Source organism: Rattus norvegicus, chromosome 6 (genome assembly GCF_036323735.1).
Source record: "Rattus norvegicus strain BN/NHsdMcwi chromosome 6, GRCr8, whole genome shotgun sequence".
In the NCBI taxonomy this organism is placed as follows: Eukaryota; Metazoa; Chordata; class Mammalia; order Rodentia; family Muridae; genus Rattus; species Rattus norvegicus.
This window is the reverse complement of record NC_086024.1, coordinates 12,617,388-12,630,984: the sequence shown is the minus strand read 5'-3', so window position 1 is coordinate 12,630,984 and position 13,597 is coordinate 12,617,388. Positions and strand designations below refer to the sequence as shown.

At 45.3% G+C, this 13,597-nt stretch overlaps 1 protein-coding gene across 2 annotated transcripts in view; it reads left to right on the top strand.

Annotated features, from left to right (window-relative positions):
* Positions 1 to 4,450: 4,450 nt before the first annotated feature.
* Positions 4,451 to 13,597, top strand: part of Msh2 (mutS homolog 2) — a 59,167-nt gene continuing 50,020 nt past the window's right edge. The window contains exons 1-4 of one of the 2 annotated variants that reach the window (XM_039112994.2): positions 4,451 to 4,758; positions 8,580 to 8,734; positions 10,368 to 10,646; positions 11,656 to 11,802. In XM_039112994.2, the coding sequence (XP_038968922.1) occupies positions 4,548 to 4,758; positions 8,580 to 8,734; positions 10,368 to 10,646; positions 11,656 to 11,802 (792 nt within the window). In that variant the 5' untranslated portion in view covers positions 4,451 to 4,547. The remainder of the gene's footprint in view (positions 4,759 to 8,579; positions 8,735 to 10,367; positions 10,647 to 11,655; positions 11,803 to 13,597) is intronic. The other variant, NM_031058.2, reaches the window with a different exon arrangement.

Genomic DNA, 13,597 nt, shown 5'->3' with positions numbered 1-13,597 from the left:
TTTGAGATGCGACACAGAACGTCTGCAGGCAGGAAATGGTTGAATCTAACTAAGGTGTCTGCCCAAGTGACTGCCGCAGGCAACCTTCTATTCATTATAATCCTACCTGCATGCTAAGTGACATGTCCCCAAGTGTACCGGGACAGCTGAGGACAGCCATGGCTGGGGCCAGGAAGAACTGTGTAAAAGAGGTGGTGTTCATTTCAAGAAAATCTGTCATCCCCAGAAAATACACAAATAGTCTTACCTTCGTTAACCTATCCTTCACCCATAGTTTTATTTTGACCCCATATTTTAACTTAGTTTTAGATAAGGTTTCCCTATGTAGCTCTGCCTGGACTTGAACTTGGAATAATTCATCTGTCTTTGCAATAAGGTCATAGATGTGGGCCACTTGCTATTTGCTGGTTTTACTTTTTATTGGAGATAGGGTCTCAGGTACAGCCTAGGCTTTGCTCAGACTAACACTCCTGCCTCAGGCTTTGGAGGGCTGTATGCTCAGCTTTCTCTTATCCTGTCTGTAGCTGTCAGCCCCCAGCTGACTGACAGTCTGGTTTGAGAGGTTTTTTCCTGCTCTATTCTTGGGTTTCTGTTTGGTTTTGAGATAGGGTCTCTTGTTGATATGTGGCTGAGGTTGAACTCCTGCTCCATCTGCCCCCGCCTCCCAAATGCTGTGATTACTGCCCGTGTCACGGTGCTCGCCTGCCTGGGTGTGAATAAGCAACAGTAGGTGAGGGTAGACTGTTCGTGTTCAAACGCCACCATTGTGTTAGTGATCCACAACTCATGGGGGAAAAAGAACCCAGGCTGGAGTTAAAATTGGTAAGGACTTGTAGATGAGTATATCAGCCATCAATATATACATACTACTGACAGAGAAAAATGTTAAAACAACCTCTCAAAACAGGTTCATGGTTGCAATCCCAACACTTCAGGAAGGAGGCAACAGGGCAGGAGGTGAGGCCTGCTACATTGGAGTCTGAGGCCAGCCTGGATGCTATTCTTTAAGACTGGCCCCTCTTTACCAAGGCTGCCAGCGGCTCATCTCTTCATTTTATATCTGTCAACTTCAGAAATGGTGATAGAAAGTCCCCAAACTAGCGGTATGTGAAGTTAAAAACCTGTCAGACAGACCGGTGTTTGTTTGTCCACATTATTATGAATAAGTGCATGAGTATTCGTCCCAGTCCTTGTCGGGTGTGTGGTAAAAAAGTGCCCAGACTCCTGAAACCAGAGTTGTAAAAGTGATATGAGGCGGGACCTCAGAAGAAATGCAACCAGTTACAGCTGGGGGCACTGAGCAGGCTTCCCTGCAGAGGGATTTGGACTGAGGAGTTAAAGATGACCAGACATTTCCGACTGAGAGGTCAAGAGGGCCATTCCCGAGCAGAAGGTCAACTCTGAAGACAAACTAAGTTCATGGCCCCAGATCCGCATCAGGGAAATAGGCCGGCATGTTCAAGCTTCAGGAGATGTGGTTTAAGCTTCAGGAGATGTGGCGGGGAGGGTAGTCTGCAGTTAGATCGTCTGCAGTTCTCTTTTCCAAGTATGTAGATATTAGCCTGTGGGTTAGTGGTGTCTAAACTTGGCTGTGAGAAATACACTGGAAACTCCTTAAAAGATGCCAGGAAAGGCCAGGTATGGTGGTTCATGCCTGTAATCCCAGTATATGATCATACTCAGCTACTTACTGAATTTGAGGTCAACCTGGGCTATACCTTGTCCAAATCAAACCAAACCAACAACAGTTAAACCCCACAACCTGGGGGTTGGGGATTTAGCTCAGTGGTAGAGCGCTTGCCTAGGAAGCGCAAGGCCCTGGGTTCGGTCCCCAGCTCCGAAAAAATTAAAATATAAAAAAAAAATATGTTAAAAAAAAACAAACAAACCCACAACCTACAGAGTAATTTTCTCCAGAATGGGGTGGGGGGTGTTAAGCACAATGGACCCTGACCCCCTTCAGGTCATAATCCTATGGAATTTAAACCACATATCAATACAAAACACAGACCTCACTTCAAAGGGACTAAAAGAATTAAATATTTCAGAATCAAATATAGGCGGCCATGGCCTGGAAACACAGTTTACGTTATTCCAACATGGTGATGTTCCAATGTGATACAAGTTTTATGAAGTTGTTTTTGTTTTTTGTTTTTTTTTTTAAGATTTTATTTATTTTATATTAGTGAGTACCCTGTTACACTCTTCAGACACACCAGAAGAGGGAATCTGATTGTGTTGCAGATGGTTGTGAGCCACCACGTGGTTGCTGGGAATTGAACTCAGGACCTCTGGAAGAGAAGTCAGTGCTCTTAACTGCTGAGCCATCTCTCCAGCCCCATGAAGTTGTTTTGTTATTGATTAAATTAAATTATTGTGTTTTGTGTGTGTTTGTGCTCACATCCATAAGTACACGAGTAACCATAGCAGGGGGGTGTGGAAGTCTGAGGATGGCTTGTGGGAGTTGGTTCTCTCTATTTGTGGGTCTGTAGTAGGCCCCCAGACCTTAGCACAACTGACCCCATCATGGAAGTGTCACTCAGGGTGTAAAACTCAGCACACAGACAGCACCACCTGCCAAACAAAACAAAGACCTACTCCACCCAACTCCACAGTTCTGGGGCAGTCTCTAAATGCACTAGCCTTGCCTTTTGGCTTAGGTAGTTCCACTTCTGACTAACTGTTCTTGTTAACTAAAGTATGACAGCCCAGAACATTTCGTGTGTGTGTGTGTGTGTGTGTGTTTAAAAGCTCACCCCAAGAAAAGTTCAGTGCTACACTGGGATCCTGAACACCCAGGGTAGTTACTGGTTAACTAACAAAGTCGCCCTATTGGCTTAAACCTGTGTACAAGTTGTTTTCTCTGACCGACACTACACGATAGGTATAGGTATGGGATTCAGATTATCAGGCTTGGTACAAGTGCCTTTACCCAGAGCCATCTCAATGGCCCTCAAGAAATTTTATAGTAAAAGAACAAAGAAAGTTATAGGCAGGCAGGTTACAGCACAGGGGGGAGGGACTTTTGGAGGCCTTAGATTTTTTTTTTTTTTTAAAGATTTATTTTATTTATATGGATACACTGTAGCTGTCTTCAGACACACCAGAAGAGGGTATCAGATCTCATTACAGATGGTTGTGAGCCACCACGTGGTTGCTGGGAATTGAACTCAGAACCTCTGGAAGAGCAGGTTGGTGCTCTTAACCACTGAGCCATCTCTCCAGCCCGAGGCCTTAGATCTTATTTGATGACATTTTTAGTCTTTCTGTTTGTAGAAACTAAGGGGTCTGTACAAAGACTTTACTGGTAAACACAAGGCTGTTGAGGTCAACACAGAGGTGGGCTGTTAGCAGTTCTTTAGAGAACTAAAGTTAGCTCGAGGTAACGGCTCAGGACTTGCAATATTTGCCCTCTCCCTGATCACATCCTAAGCAGTTAATTGCCCTAAAGAATATTTATAACCCTGCAGGTTTTCCTGTCAGTTTATACCTCCACATACAACTCATGCAGCCCAAACTGGCCTCCAACTGCATAGCCAAGGATAATATTGTATTGAGTTTCCTGCCACTTGGTCCTTCTGATCCAACCTCCTGAGAGCTGGGGTTTCAAGTGTGTGCCACCACACTCGTTTACAAACTACAACTTTTTATTTAGATTAAGAAAAAAATAAACTATTGTTTATTTGTTTGCCTTCGTGAGTGCAAGTGTCTGACGCCGACCTCCTCTACCCACAAGAGAATCTGGAGTTACCAGTTATGCTGAGCTGCACCGGTGCTGGGGACTGAACTCAAGGTAGGCTAGTATGAAAACATTAGGAAGAAACTGCGCGCCAACTCTTCAGCCCCCAATGTGTCCTTTTCTGTTTATTTTTTCCAGACAGGATTTCTCTGTGTAGTCCTGACTATCCTGGAACTCGATTGGTAGACCAGGCTGGCCTCAAAGGCCTCCCAAATGCTGCGATTCAGCCACCAGACTCGGTCTGCTGGGGACCGAACCCAGGGCCTTGTGCTTCCTAGGCAAGCGCTCTACCACTGAGCTAAATCCCCAACCCCAAACCTGAAATCTTACCAGGCAGTTTGCACTACAAACGTATGTCACGCACTCAAGGCTGGGTGGAGGAAAAAGAATAGTTCTTTGTTTACAAGTTCTTTGTGATTTCACTTTTAGGTTTCGGTCAGTTGAGAAACTAATTCCTAGCTGACCCCGCCTATCCTAGCTACCCACCCACCTGACTCTCGGGAGTGCGGACCTGAAAGCGTAGCCTCTGAAGGGGTTGCGCATCTGCAGGTCAGCGTGCAAGCGTGCAGGCAAGTCAAACGCATGCGCAGTAGCTAGGGTGCTAGAGTTCGCGGGAAGCTGGGGCCTTGCTCGGTTATGATTGGCTATTGCGGTAGACTCCCACCCACCAAGGAGCAGCGCTGCATGCTGATTGGGCGAGCCCACCGAGGCCGGACGCGGTTTAGGGGCGAGGTTGGGGAGGCGGGAAACGACCCGGCGAGCGCAGGGTCCGGCTGTACTCTCTTGGGTTGTGTGGCGCGTTTCGGAAATGGCGGTGCAGCCTAAGGAGACGCTGCAGTTGGAGGGCGCGGCCGAGGTGGGCTTCGTACGCTTCTTTGAGGGCATGCCGGAGAAGCCGAGCACCACGGTGCGCCTCTTCGACCGCGGCGACTTTTACACCGCGCACGGCGAGGACGCGCTGCTGGCGGCCCGCGAGGTGTTCAAGACCCAAGGCGTGATCAAGTACATGGGGCCGGCAGGTGAGGGCAGCCGCGGGAGCGGGACCGGCTAGGGGCCCGAGCGCGGCGGGCAGCTTTGCCGCGCCGGGGCAGGAAACTTGGGCGCGTCAGCGGTGGAGCAGCGGCCCTGCTCCCCTGTGCAGGAGAGGTGCCTCCTGGGGCTATGTGTTTAGCATATTGTTTTGGTTCGCCTCCGCACAGCGGGCTATGCTTGTGTGTGCACCGTAGAGCTCTCGACAATTCGCCGCCCACTCCAGGCTGTCCTCGAACGTCTGATCCTCAAGTTTCAGCTTCTTGATAGGATTAAAGTCATTGCCACCATGCCTAGCTCCAAATCTATAACAGCCCGCAGCCTAGGAGTGAGGAGTGGAGGGTGCGTTGGGAGATTCCTTTAGGGCACCCTCATTTGCCAATATAAGGTTTGTTTTTGTTTTTACGCCGTTCCGCTTGAGAACCAGTGATGGACCATTGTGGAAGGGCAGTATCGCCAAGTGGGCAGGACCTGGGATCTGTCCTGGAGCTGTACTGCCCGGATTTCAGTTGCAGCCCCCTAATGCAACTGACTGCGGTTGAGCTAGTTGGAAAGCCGTGCTCAGCATTCGTTTTTTTTTTTTTTTTTTCCCCTGCCACTTGGTTCTACTCACCCAGCATCATCTCTCCCTAAAAGGCTTCAGACCTCATTTGTGGCCTAGGTAGATTAATTTGACCACCATAATAAACCCATCCCCCATTGCTTTTTCTTTCAAATACAATGAATGCCCATTCTATCGTACTTTGGAGCTGTGAGTTGTAATTCTTATGCCGTTACGTGCAAATGGGATGTTACAGACAAGGGATAGGGTTACCTGTTTCTCCCTATGCGAGGTGATCGTCTGCTGCCTCCACATCCTGTAGTATTTGGTTTTGTTCGACAGTTGTTCCTCACCTTGAGTAAAGAGTGAGAAAGACAGGCAGGCACTCACATGAAAGTATGTGTCCATTATTATTCTTACCTCACAGTCTTCCCAGCCCTTGCCACTAGGTTATGTTTCTTCTCTAGATATTTTGGGATGTGACATGTAAATGAAGTCATATTTGTTCTTTGTTTCAAGGCTTATCTGTGCTCAGCATTTCATTCCCTTTGTTGCTAAATAATTGTATGGATTTCCCACATTTCATTTAGCTCTTTGTTGGTGGAATTCATATTGGCTTGTTTTTTTTTTTTTTTTTTGTTTTTTGTTTTTTTTTTTTTGAGACGAGGTCTCTGTTTAGCCTTGGCCCACTGGGAACTCAGGTTTACCTACATTGTCTTAGAGCCTCACACTACCTCCTGGGACTCCAAGCTTTCACCACCTCGAGTGTGCAGTTGAGCTTTACACAGGAACCTACACGTTTGTTTGCATTCGTACCCATCCTTCCCACCAGTGTAGTGAACAGTAAGTGCTTTGCAGCTTTCTGGATCCCATGCCATGGGCTTGGGTAGAATTTTGTTGATTTTTTTCATAGTTCTCTGGAGCTGGCCTCTGGTATCCCTTTACTGACATTTTACCCGCTTGATTGTGCTCATGTAATAAATGATCTGTTCTTCTAAGGCCCTGTGATCAGGGAGAGCCTCCTGCCTCAGCTTCCCAGGTTCAGATCCTGGAATGCATTATCACATTACAAGTCCTTTTATGTCCCACCATCTGGCACGGTTGAATGCCCATAGGGGCTATATGTCATTCTCAGGAACCTTGTACAAACGTGAGTATATTCCTTCTGTGGAGCATGGGTAGGTTTCAATTCTGATCAGTTGTTTCACAGCAGAAAAATCCTGTTCTCTTTATCCTGTTGGTTCTTCAGGAACTTAGAGTATACACAGACAAGGCCTTTAGACGCTAGTCATCAAGTGTGCACTGCCTCTCAGTGTGTCACACTTAATTACTCTGCCTTCTAGAGCAATGGCTTCTCAGAGGATAACCAGTGAACTTTTTCCGGATGTGGTCTCCATGGTGAAGTGATGAACTTTAATGCAGCCTCAGCAGTTCTGTCCTGACCAGATGGTTCTGGTACATGCTGTGTGTTGGTTTAGCCGCTGTCCCAGAATTAGGCCAGACCATCTTCCCTCACCACAATATATTTGCCAAATAAGACTACATTTTAGTTTCTAAATTGAGAGCTGATGCATTTTTATTTTATTTTATCTTTTGCTTTTCAGACAGTGTCTTAGTGTGTAGCCTTGGCTGGCTTGGAACTTAACATGACTCACAGAGATCCACCTGCCTCTCTGTCTTCCCAGTGTTAGGGCATTCTCCCTCAGACTAGCCTCGTAGACATTTACATACTGAGTTTTATATGTATGTGTTTGGTCTGCGTGTCTGTCTGCATCCTGTGTATGCCTGGTGCCAGAGGAGACCAGAAGAGAAGAGAGCCTCAGAGCCCCTCAGTATTAGAGGTAAAAATAGTTGTGAGTAGCCATATGGGTGCTGGGAAAATTGAGTTTTATTCCCGTGGATGGTGTGGTAATTTTATTTGTGTGCATGTGTGTGCATATGTGTGTGAGTGTGTGTATGTGCATGTGTGTGTATGCGTGTGTGCGCGTGCATTTGTGTGTGTGTTTGTGTGTGCGTGCGTTTGTGTGTAGAAAGTTATTTTACTTTGTTATGGCTATCCAGTGTGCATGCTTCACTGTGCACCATGCTTACGAATCTAGAAGAGAGCATTGGCTTCCTTGCAGCTGGAATGACTTAGTTTCCTCTAAGACAGGGTCTCATTTACATTTTGAAGAATAAATGATTCGTTTATCGTGAGAAGCAGTTCTGTTGTGATCATGTTAACAGCTCCCCCTGCCTTCTCTTGTCCACTAGATTCCAAAGTGCGTTGTCCCCTTGTGACCACTTATGTGTCTCCCCAGTTATAGGCTCCCAAGAGGAGCAGAATCACTCCTACTTGAGATATGGATGAGACAGTTCAAATTTTTTTTAAAAAAAGCGTGTGTATGGGTGTTTTGTCTGCATGTATGTATGTGTGTGTATCGTGTATGTGCCTGGTGCCCACAGAGGCCAGAAGAGGGCATTTGATCCCCTGAGACCAGAGCTACAGATGGTTGTGAGCAGCCACCCTGTGGGTGCTGGGAATTGAGCTCAGGACCTCTGTAAGAGCAGCCAGTGTTCTTAACCACTGGGCCATCTCTCCAGCCCCTTGCTTTTGTTTTTTTGAGACAGGATTTCTCTGAGTAGCCCTGACTATCCTGGGACTCAATCTGTAGACCAGGCTGGCCTTGAACTCAGACATTCGACTGGCTCTGCCTCCTGAGTGCTGGGATTAAAGCAGAGCACCGCCCAGCGAAGGCATTTGCTTTTTGTTTTTTTCTGAGACAGTTTCTCTTTGTAACATCCCTGGCTGTTCTAGAACAGAGGTCCCCCTGCCTCTGCCTGTGGAGGGCCTCCACACCCATCTAGTGAATTAATTTATTTTTATTCATCTCCTTTGGGTGTTATATATCTGGGGAACACAATGCAATCGGCATGCAGGAGTCAGGTCTTTCCCTCTACGGGAGCCTTGAACTCAGGTCAGCAAGCATTAACTCACGGAGACCTTGATAACCTTGTGCTTAGTTGTTTTGAGACTGTATCTTGCTGTGTAGTCCAGGCTGCCCTCCAACTCCTGATCTGGTTATCCCCCTGCCTCAGACTTCCAAAGGCCAGAGCTGCGCCGGATATGCTTCCTTGTACATGCACAGTGTTTGTTCGTTGAGCAGTTTGCTGAAAGGTTGGCTTGCTTGGGGGACACGGGGTTGGGCTCACTTGGGAGGTGCTCAGACATGCGTTACCTCAAACCCTCATCTGTAACATTTAGCTTCGTTTACTTGTTGTTTATTCTAGGGGCAAAGACCCTGCAGACTGTTGTGCTGAGTAAGATGAATTTTGAGTCTTTCGTGAAAGATCTTCTTCTGGTTCGTCACTATAGAGTTGAAGTTTATAAGAATAAAGCTGGAAATAAGGCATCTAAGGAGAACGACTGGTATTTGGCATATAAGGTAATTTTCTTTCTTTTGAATGTTTGTTTTAGAAAATTAAATTCAGTGCATGTTTTACTATATAAACTAGGCTGTGATAGCAAAAATGCTTTGAGAAATTTTGATATAGTGCTGGGTTTTTAAAAGTTACAGTTTAATCACAATTTAGAAATTCAGTAGACTTTATATAATGTCTCTGAACACACTGATCCTTGTCTCTCGCTGTTTCTAAAATAAAAAGTAACCGGGATGATAACCTGGACATAAATATTATCATTAAAAAGATTGGTTTTATTCATTTTTTTAATTAAAAAATTACTTATTTTTATGTGTATTAGGTCTGCACGTCTGTGTGTGCACCACTTTCCTGTCTGTTGCTGAAAGAGGAGGCCAGAGGAGAGGCCTTGGATCCCTGGGATTGGAGTTAGAATCGTGAGCTAGTTCTAGGAGAGTACCCGGTGTCCTTGATCTCTGCGATGTCTTTCCAGCCTCCAAGGTCTCACTGTGTCCTCAGTTCAGGGCAGCCTAGGGTTATTGCAGTCCTTGGATAATGGCTGTCTTGATGTGCAAGTGTGCACGCCTTTGATCCCAGCAGAGAAACCCTGTTTTTGAAAGCCAAAAGCAAACAATGAAAACAAAGAAAAATGCCTAACTCAGCTTCCCAAGTTGAGGGATTAAAGGAGTCTTTTTTTTAAATTTTCTTAGAACAAGCTCAGTCTGGTGTCATCCATCATCCTGCCTCGCTTCTCCAGCGCTGGTGTGGTTACAGACATGCCCTGCCAACCTGCCTTTGACTTTTCTATCTCTCGCTCTCTCTTTTTTAATTAATTTATTTTATGTGAGTACACTGTAACTGTCTTCAGATGCACCAGAAGAGGGCATCAGATTCCATTACAGATGGTTGTGAGCCACCATGTGGTTGCTGGGAATTGAACTCAGCACCTCTGGAAGAGCAGTCAGTGCTCTGAACCATAGTGCTATCTCTCCAGCCCCACCAGACAGGTTCTCTTGTCCCTAATGTCGCCTTTATAAGTTTGTGACTGTGCACATTTCTCAGTCCACATCTTTAATGAGTGTAGAGTCACAAGCCTGGAGGATGCTTTGGTGTTGGACATAGTGTCTTCCTGTGGCCTGGGCTGGCCTTGACTGGACTCTGTCATTCTGTCTCAGTCTCTCCTGTGCTGGGAGGCTTGTCAATCAGTTTGGTAGAATAGTTTCTCTGTATGGTCCTGACTGTCCTGGAACTCATTCTGTGGACCAGGCTGGCCTTAAACTCACAGAGACCTGCCTCCCTCTGCCTCCCGAGTGCTGGGATTAAAGGTGGCAGAACGACCCTTAGATGTGCATAAGTGTTACAAAAGCAGCCATAGCCAGGCATGGTGATGTGTGCCTGCAGTCCTATCGCTCAGGAAGCTACAGGAGCACAGTATCATTCTGTCTGGCCAAGCTTCCAGGGAAGCTTTCCTGTCTCTGTAGAAATCGGTCACTGCGAAAGGAAGAGAGGTTTTTATAGCACATGTAATAATAATTGAAAATATACTGACTGGCATTTTTCTGTAGGAAAATACAAAATTGGTCAAGTTTGGATAAGTGTTCACTTGGAAAGTTTAAATGTGTTCAGTGTTTCTTAAAAACTGTTTTTGTTTTTGCTTAGGCTTCTCCTGGCAATCTTTCTCAGTTTGAAGACATCCTGTTTGGTAACAATGACATGTCCACTTCCATTGGCATTATGGGTATTAAACTGTCTACGGTTGATGGTCAGAGACAGGTTGGAGTTGGGTATGTGGATTCCACCCAGAGAAAGCTAGGATTGTGTGAGTTCCCTGACAACGATCAGTTCTCCAATCTCGAGGCTCTTCTGATTCAGATTGGACCAAAGGAATGCATTTTACCAGGCGGAGAGACTGCTGGAGACATGGGGAAACTGAGGCAGGTGAGGGAGTTCAGTCCAGGAACATCTTTAATTAAAAATCCCCTTCCCTGTGTTGATCCGAACCTCTCGAGAGCTGGGCAAGTGCTCTGCCGCTGAGCTGTGGCTCTTGCTTCTCATTTGTGGGGAAACAGTTTTAATCCTAATTGAGGACAATCTTGATTTCTAACTTTGGAAGACACTTGGCATTCTTAAGTCATCCTGACAAGTGTTTATATAAGACTTGTTCTACGGGAAGAGATGGCTCATTAGTAAGAGCACTGGCTGCTCTTCCAGAGGTCCTGAGTTCAATTCCCAGCAGCCACATTGGGGGATCTGATGCTCTCTTCTGTCTGTCATGCAGACATATATACAAATAGTGTTTTAAAGGCTAAATATCTGTGGTAGCGCTCAAGTAATCCTAGAACTCAGGCTGCTGTGGCAGGATGGCTCTGAGTTCTAAGCCAACCTGGGCTGTCAAGTAAGACCATGACTCAACAAACCTAGAAACTTGAAGAATTCTAGGTTTGGGTTGGTAGAGCTCAGCAGTACAGTACCTGATCAGCACACTGTTGTCCAAGATCAGGTGCCCAACAAAATACAAAAGGGTTTCAATATGGCATTCAAGGAGGCTTCTAATGTTCTGTTTCAGCTTCTTAGCTGCTAGGGTTTAAAATCACACCAAGCAAGAAACTCTTTTTGAAACTTTTATTTTGTCATAACTTTAAAGTTGAATTCAGTGTTCACACTTGTTTAACTGAATGGCAGGGTCTCACTGTGTATCTCTGGCTTGCCTGGCGCTCGGGAATTGCGAAGACCAGGCTGACCTTGAACTCAAGATGTGAGACCCACTTAGCTTTCCCTCCCGAGTTAGTTCTTAGATTTAGAGGTTGTTCTAAGAACTTGGACAGTGAACAAAATTTGGTGCCTATAATAACCCTCTAGGCTGTTGTCCTTTTAGGCTCTCTGATGTCAGACATTTCCTTTGCTCATTGATTTTGTCAAAGTAACTTGAAATCTTTCCTATGAACAGGTTATACAGAGAGGAGGGATTCTGATCACAGAAAGAAAGAGAATCGACTTTTCCACAAAAGACATCTACCAGGATCTCAACCGGTTACTGAAAGGCAGAAAAGGAGAGCAGATGAACAGCGCTGTCTTACCAGAGATGGAGAATCAGGTCTGTGGTCACAAGTGTGTGCTTAAATCACAGCAGCGGTGGTTTTAAAGCTAATTCAGTCACTGTAAACTTGCATTTATTTGTTCTGTGTGCGTGCCCGTGCTCGTGTACATGGATGAGCGCATACCACAGCGTGTGTGTGTGTGTGTGTGTGTGTGTGTGTGTAAGTCAGGGAATAACTCTTACAGAGAGGTTTTCTACTATTACCATGTGAACTCTGGGGTCACGGTCAGGTCTGGCGGGAGGGGCTTCTCCTGCCGAACCATCTCACCGGCCCATACCTATGTCATACTCATTTTGAAATCTGAGCTGCATCTGTGATACTATTTTATATACAATAAAGTTTGTGGGGAAAAAAAATCAAGAAAATGACTGTGACTAGGAAATTTTAAACATAACCTTATAGCCTTATATTTAAATACTTACTGATATTTTAATTTATGTATGTGTAGGGGAAGTATGCTGCCCTCAGTAGACAGAGAACGTGGGACTCCCCTAGGGCTGGAGTTATAGATGGATGTAAGCCATCTTATATGTAGGCGCTGAGAACGAACTTGGATTCTCTGGAAGAGCAGTGCAGGCTGACTATTTCTCCACCCCTATAGTCTACTTTTGTGGTTCATATCTGTAGAGTATATGTGGAAGGGGTTTAATATTTACACATGAGCTTGATATGTAAGCCTGAAATTCTGGCTTTGGAAATTGGATCAGAAGTTCAAGATCATCCTTGTAAATGTTGCAAACTTGAGGCTAGCCTGGGTCATTGAGACCATGTTTCTACAAAGAGGAGGAAAAAAGTCATCTTGAAAGAACTCGATTAGTGTCAGTTACGTAGGGAACATAGCATAGTCTTGCTTGTCCCAACTTTGCTGTGCAATAATGTTTTTGAGAGAGAATTTAATGTTTTGTTAAATAAGTATAAATATGACTGAATTGAAGGATTGTTATTGGAGGTTAGCAAGTACTAAAACTGAAAGTATGTTTACCTTCTTAAAAAAAGATTTATTTGATGTATATGAGTACACTGTAGCTGTCTTCAGACACACCAGAAGAGGGCATCAGATCTCCTTACAGATGGTTGTGAGCCACCATGTGGGTGCTGGGAATTGAACTCAGGACCCAGGACCTCTGGAAGAGCAGCCAGTGTCCTTAACTGCTGAGTCATCTCTCCAGCCCCTACCTTTTTTTTTTTTTTTTAAAGATTTATTTATTTATTATATATGAATACACTGCAGCTGTCTTCAGACGCACCAGAAGAGGGCATCGGATCCCGTTACAGATGGTTGTGAGCCACCATGTGGTTGCTGGGATTTGAACTCAGGACCTCTGGAAGAGCAGTCAGTGCTCTTAACCCCTGAGCCATCTCTCCAGCTCCTACTTTTTTTTTTTTTTTTTTTTTATTAACTTGAGTATTTCTTATATACATTTCGAGTGTTATTCCCTTTCCCGGTTTCCGGGCAAACATCCCCCTCCCTCCTCCCCTTCTTTATGGGTGCTCCCCTCCCCATCCTCCCCCCATTGCCGCCCTCCCCCCAACAATCTAGTTTACTGGGGGTTCAGTCTTAGCAGGACCCAGGGCTTCCCCTTCCACTGGTGCTCTTACTTTTTTTTTTTTTTTTTTAAATGAGAACAGAATAGCGTGGGCAGGAGATGAGGCAGTCTCAAATGTATGTTGAGTTGGAAGACATCTTTGGCTAAATGAAACCACCTCAGAAAGGCAAATAAAAATGGGGTAAGGACATTGTAAATAAATAAGCTGGTAGAGATCTGGCTATTTATTTATTTTTATTTTTTG